We start from the raw sequence: 6168 nt of genomic DNA on the forward strand, positions 1-6168 counted from the left end.
ACTCCTCTATCATATCACCCGTAGCTGGAAGTTGTCACTGATGCTCTCCAGGAACCTGCTGGTTTGCTTGTGCCCTGCTGTGTTGTCCCTCCAGCAGTTATGAGGGTGGTTCAAGTCCCCCCTGAGGATCAGCGCCTGTGAACATGGGGCTCCTACTGGCTTTGGTACTTTCCAGGTTGCCACGGCAGTATCTTTGGTGCTCACTTGGAAGAGCAGCAGGGGTAATCGTCCGAGGGGTGGACAAGCTGTGGCAGTCTCTCCACAGCACTGTGGATCCAAGCCCCCAGCAAGCAGCAATCGTCTCCAGGTGACAGGTGAGGTCTGCAGATGAGCGCCTCTGTCACTTGCAGCAGGCACTAACCCACCGCAGTCACTCACCACTTCCTCCACCCCAAGAACGACTGAACATTAGTGTCGTAGAAAGCTGCTAGCAGCGATTTGGTTCAGAGCGCCCTTATTCCCACGCACCGGCAGCAGCAGGGGAAGTGTGCCTGATGCACAGGTCAGGCAGAGGCTTCCCTGCTTACAACAAGCAAATGACTTGCGTACGGTTCTTAGGGTGGTACAGTCACCCTCTGATTGGCTAAATGTTCACTGAGGAGCTAAGAGAATGTGTTTTGGGGGGGGTTTCACTAGCAACCTCTACAACTTCCAACTGCTTTTATCCACTTTGACTTCCTGTGTTTTACAAGGTACAAGACCTCACCCAAGGTTCAAGACTTCATTCCTTGTTCTATCTCAAGGTGGCAGTGATTAGTAAAATGAAGTTAGCCTTGCTGCTCTTGATTCTCCTTTGCTTCCCCGTTGGAATAGGATGCCCAGGGAAGGGGTGGACTCCCCGTCCCCAGCAATATTCGAGACTCGCCTTGACAGGGCTCTGGAGAACCTCATCATATGACTATGAGTCAATCATCTCCCCCTCCCCATAACTAGGGGGCAGCCCAGAGCCCCTGGAGCTCTCCTGCACAGCAGCGGGCTGCACTGCAGAACCTCCTCTTGAGCAGGGATGCCTCTCAAGGTTACTCCTCGAGGCTGAGAGATTCCCTACCCACGACAGATCCTCAGTAAGTGATTAATAGCATGCTGAACTTTATGAAACTTTCATGAGCTATATCTCTGATTAATTGTGCACATATTCCCTTAGACATATACCGTTGACCAAGTCTGGGACTAGGACTGGATCCAGCCACACCCAGGCTCCTCTCCGAAGGAGTTTAGAAAGCAAGGGGGTCCTTTCTGAACCTCGTGACTCAACGAGAGAGATTCCTGCGCACACACTCCTTTAGACATGAACCGTTGACCAAGTCTGGGACTAGGATCAGATCCAGCTGCACCCAGGCTCCTCTCCGAAGGAGTTTAGAAAGCAAGGGGGTCCTTTCTGAACCTCGTGACTCAACGAGAGAGATTCCTGCGCACACACTCCTTTAGACATGAACCGTTGACCAAGTCTGGGACTAGGATCAGATCCAGCCGCACCCAGGCTCCTCTCCGAAGGAGTTTAGAAAGCAAGGGGGTCCTTTCTGAACCTCGTGACTCAACGAGAGAGATTCCTGCGCACACACTCCTTTAGACATGAACCGTTGACCAAGTCTGGGACTAGGATCAGATCCAGCCGCACCCAGGCTCCTCTCCGAAGGAGTTTAGAAAGCAAGGGGGTCCTTTCTGAACCTCGTGACTCAACGGGAGGGTCTCTGTTGCGCATGCATCTGACCTTGTCCTTCATGCAGTAAATAACTGAGTGAACCTTGCCAATCGAACCTCGTTAAATCGTTCTTATTTACAACTGAACTTTGTTAAGTCGTTGTCTTACCGCAATAAACGTAGTGCTGCTTCCCTCTTACGAGGGGAGTGCATCGCTCCTTCCGCGACACAGGGTCTCTCAGCCAAGCAGGAGGGGACGTGAGCGGAGGACGAGCAAGGAGGGGCTCTCCCCTTCCCCACTAGACACACTCTCCCAAAGACAGCCGCTGACTGTGGGTCCTTCTGCCGATTCCTTCCCTTACTCCTGCAGAGGCAGAGAGGAGCTCGCTCGCGCGCTTGCTCGCTCTCTCAGGCCTCTGAGCCCATCACCCTCGTATTGCCCAAGCCCTGCCTACAGAGAAAGCGAAAGAAGGAACCTGCAAGAGCGAAAACATGTGGAGGGGAGTGCCTGGCCTGGGGCTGGAAGGACTTTGCTTTCCTCCCCTGGGGTGGGGTTGTGTTGGCTTTGAGGGGGTGCTGGCTTTGTGTCCAATTCGGGGTGGGCTGTGCCTCCTCTTCCCGCTCTGAGTGTCTCCTCGGTGCAGCCTTTAGCTGAGGGCAGTGGTTCTGGCTGCCCCGGGTGGCCTGGGGACGAGTTTGCTTGATGCCGGGAAGGCAATGGAGAAGAGCTCAGGCAAGCCGTGGGAAAGGGTCCCCATCCCTGCTCAAACTCTCTTAGTTTCCAAGTTCCTTTTTATATGACTGGGACTCTGGGCAAACACTGCTTTTGCTGACCTCTGCGAGTCGCACCAGCACAGGACTGTTTCTTCTTTTTCTGCTTCAAAAGTCCGTGCTAGCGAGGGAAGACCACAGTACCTCCGTATCGCTTCCTCCCTCCCTGTGGTCCATGCAGTTTCTATTCCACGGCCTTGCACGTAGTGTTGGCAAACTTCTCCAATCCTGTTAACTCTTTACTCACTCGTCATGCGGTCGACTCTGTTCAAGAAAGAGTGCAAAATGGGAGAGCGTCTGGCAGAGGGCCACCAAGGTGAACAGAGGGCTGGAGAACTTGCCTATGGGAAAGGCTGAAGCAGTTGGCTCTATCGCAGCCTGGAGAAGCTCCAGCTCGTGGGGATCTAATCCCACTCTCCCAATACCTACAGGGGAGTTAGAGAGGAGCGGAGAGCCCTGTCTTCATGAGGATGGGCGGTGACAGGAGAAGAAGCAGTGGGCACAGGCTTTTTGAGGGGGGAATTCAGTCCGTGTGGCAGGAGCAGCAGGGGTAGCCGGCTGTGCCCGCGGGCTCCCTCCTGCCCTTTCTGCCGTGCTGCAGAACCTGCCGATAGCCAGCAGGAAGACTTTTTCCCTGCCAGCCGAGCTCACTTCCCCTGGCTTTGGGGAGCAACCTCCAGCTGCTGGCTGCTCAGGAGCCTCCTTAAACGCAAAGCCAGCCCTCTTGGCTGCACGTCACACCTGGGCTGAACATTTAAACTCAGGAGAGCAGGAGAGCAGGAGCACAGGGCTGGTGCGGGCCAGCCAGGAGCCTTTTGTTGGTCCTCAGCTGCTGTGCGGAGGGGTGAGAGCTGCCTTGGGCGCCCCTGCCCAGGCGCCAGGTACTGCTGCGGAGGTGTGCGGGAGCGAGGGGCTGGGTGGTGTCCTCGGGGCATGAGTGGTGGAAGCAAGTGGAGCCTGCAAGAGGGCTGGGGCTGGCCTTGGCGCTTCCCTAGAGGGGTCCGAGCGTGCGGAGATGAGGACGCGGTCCCCGAGAGAGGTCGGGCCAGTTGCCGTGGTGGTTCCTGCTGTGCTGTGCGTGGTCCTGGTGCAGGGGTGTGAGGCTTCCCTGAGCTCTTCTCTGCTCCCTGGGTTCCCTGGTGGCTGGAGAGAAGGTCCCTATGGGACGGGGTAAAGAATACCTCGCCCATGATTAGTCCGTTCAGATTGCGCTGTGGTCTTCTGATTTGCTCTTGCCATTGCTCGTGGTGCTCCCAGTGTGCTTCTTCTGGACCTTTCTGGACGCTCTCGCACTTCCTGATGACCATCAGGCTGTTTGCACAGCTTGGCTGTGTGCTCCCTTGGGGGCACGCCAAAATGACGCTGTAGTTTGGGACAGGTGGTTTCCTATTTCTCCTCCCCGAGCAAAAAGAGGATTAACGTTCACAGGCTTCTGCAAACAGCTACCCTAACTCGGCCTCCCTCATGCTGGCTGCTACCCCGGCTAGTTCCCGGGGCAGGAAGGGCTTTGGTTTCCTGCAGGGTGACGCCGCCGAGTGTGCTAGTGGGTCTCAGCGGCTGGGAGAGGCGTCTGGTGCTGGTCTGTGAAAAGCAACTGTTCAAGCAGGCAGCAAGAGAGAGGACCCTGCGGTGCACCCCGCTCTGGGCTCCCCTGCCCATCTGCCCCGTGCTCGGGCCCGTTTCCCGGCAATCCCCTCTGAGACAAGACACCCCCCTCTTCACCCAGCCCTTGTCCCGCAGCTCTGAGACTGCCCCCAAGCACCTCTTCTGCTGCTTCCTCAGCCCATTCCAGCTCGGATCCCTCTTCTCCGTCCCCACAGCACCTTGGCCCACGCTCCCCAGGCCTCCTCCTGCCTCCCAGCGTGCACAGCCCCAGAGTCCTTCCTCGTACCCCAGGCTTGGCTGGGCTTCAACGTGGCTGGCAGAGGGGAGCAGGCACGCTGGACAGGCTGCTTTGGTGGCCACGCTCTGCCTGCGGCTCAAGCCTTGTGCTGAATTCCTCTTTCTGCTGCTACGCATGGGGAGAGACAGCCTGTGCTCTTCTTCCAGGTTCACCGGGCACCCACTCGCTGCAGCTGCCATGGCCAGCGCTGAGGCACACTTGGAGGCGGAGGCTCTTCCCCCTATTTCTGAAGGAGACATGAATGAGATAAGGGCTGCACTAGAGAAAGGAGACCTCACAGCAGCAGCCACAAAAGCACACGAGATCCTGTCCAATGAAGAAAAGATCCAGCTCCACATTGCTGTAACAGGTGAGTCAGGCTCCGGGAAATCATCTTTCATCAATGCCATGCGTGGCCTGCAGGACCATGAGGAGGGCGCAGCTGAGATTGGAGTGATGGAGACAACGATGGAGTGCAGCCCTTATCCTCACCCCCAGCACTCCCACGTGATTTTCTGGGACCTGCCTGGGATTGGGACACCCGATTTCACACCGGACACCTACCTTAAGCAGGTGCAGTTTGACCGCTATGACTTCTTCATCATCATCTCCTCCAGCCGCTTCACATACAATGCTGCAACTCTTGCAGAGGAGATTCAGGCTCAGGGGAAGCGTTTCTACTTTGTGCGCTCCAAGGTGGATCAGGACGTGAGCAATGAGCGAAGACTGTACGATGAGCAGGGAGTCCTGAAGGCAAAAGGGAAGCAAGCTACTGAGACCCGGCCACAGCTGTTTGATGAGATGGCAGTCCTGGCTAGCATCAGGCAGGACTGTGAAAGGAACCTGGCACGTCTGGGCATAAGGTCCCCTCAAGTCTTTCTTGTCTGCAGGGATGATTTTAGCATGAAGTATGATGGTCCCAGACTACTGCAAACCTTCCTGGATGATCTGCCAAGTGAGAAGAAACTCCGCTTCCTACGGCCCCTGGCCATCACTTCATGGGAGGTCGTGAGACAGAAAAAGAAGGAGCTGATGAAGTATGTCTGGCTGAAAAGCCTTGCGTCATGTGGAGCATCTGCTGTTCCCATCCCTGGTCTCTCTACCTCTGTTGACACTGCAATCCTGGTGACATCCCTGAAAGAGTACTGCCGGACCTTTGGCCTGACTGAGGAATCCCTCCAGAAGCTTGCAAAGCAAGTGAACAAGCCTGTCAAGGAGCTGAAGGCCATCATAAAGTCCCCCCTGGACCATGAAATAACCAAGGATGTTGTAATTAAGCTGTTGACCAAAAGCCTTGGGAGCGCTGTGCAATATCCTCTGGTTTTGTTAAAATTCATCCCTGTAGTCTGGGGGGTCATAGGCTGTCTGGTGTCTGCAGCAATTGCTTTCCCCAGCACATTCTTTCTCTTGAGGAATTTTCTGTCTGATGCTGCTGCTGATGCTGAACGTGTTCTGCAGAAGGCTTTAGAGGGGACGACTCAAAAGAGCCACATGGGGAGCTGAGCACAAACTGTGTGAAAGGAGTGTGTGGAGCTGCCAAGAGCAGGGGGGAGAGGGGCTGAGTCCGGCCAGCTGAATTCTCCACGGGTGGCCAATGCCTTGCTGTGTGGAAGTGCTGCGGGGTGCTCTGCTGGTGCTGGGGAGTGGGGGGAACCGCTGAAGCTATGTGTGTCTTGGCAGCAGGACAACTGAGGAAGAGTGTGGCCAGGGGCACGCTGAGGTGGGCGTAGCAGGAGACGTTGTCACCTAGAAGCTCTGCGGTTCAGGAGGAGCCTCTCAGGAGGAGCGTCTGGGCACAGAGGCATCTCCTTTGGGAGCCCCTTGAGGGCTGGGGCTGTGCAGCATGGATGCCAGGCAAGGCTGGGGACAGGCCT

At 56.1% G+C, this 6168-nt stretch overlaps 1 protein-coding gene across 1 annotated transcript; it reads left to right on the forward strand.

The window, feature by feature from the left end:
* The first annotated feature begins 3036 nt into the window (after positions 1 to 3036).
* Positions 3037 to 5797, forward strand: LOC136992123 (interferon-inducible GTPase 5-like). The gene is made up of 2 exons (XM_067296976.1): positions 3037 to 3293; positions 4462 to 5797. The coding sequence occupies exon 2, from the start codon at positions 4493 to 4495 to the stop codon at positions 5795 to 5797; it is 1305 nt and encodes a 434-aa protein (XP_067153077.1). The 5' UTR covers positions 3037 to 3293; positions 4462 to 4492.
* The last annotated feature ends 371 nt before the right edge of the window (positions 5798 to 6168 follow it).

This window comes from Apteryx mantelli, chromosome 5, assembly GCF_036417845.1.
Source record: "Apteryx mantelli isolate bAptMan1 chromosome 5, bAptMan1.hap1, whole genome shotgun sequence".
NCBI lineage: Eukaryota > Metazoa > Chordata > Aves > Apterygiformes > Apterygidae > Apteryx > Apteryx mantelli.

Bases quoted from the DNA above. Each gene is read 5' to 3' on its own strand.
- LOC136992123 (XM_067296976.1), top strand. From the start codon at position 4,493: ATGGCCAGCGCTGAGGCACACTTGGAGGCGGAGGCTCTTCCCCCTATT.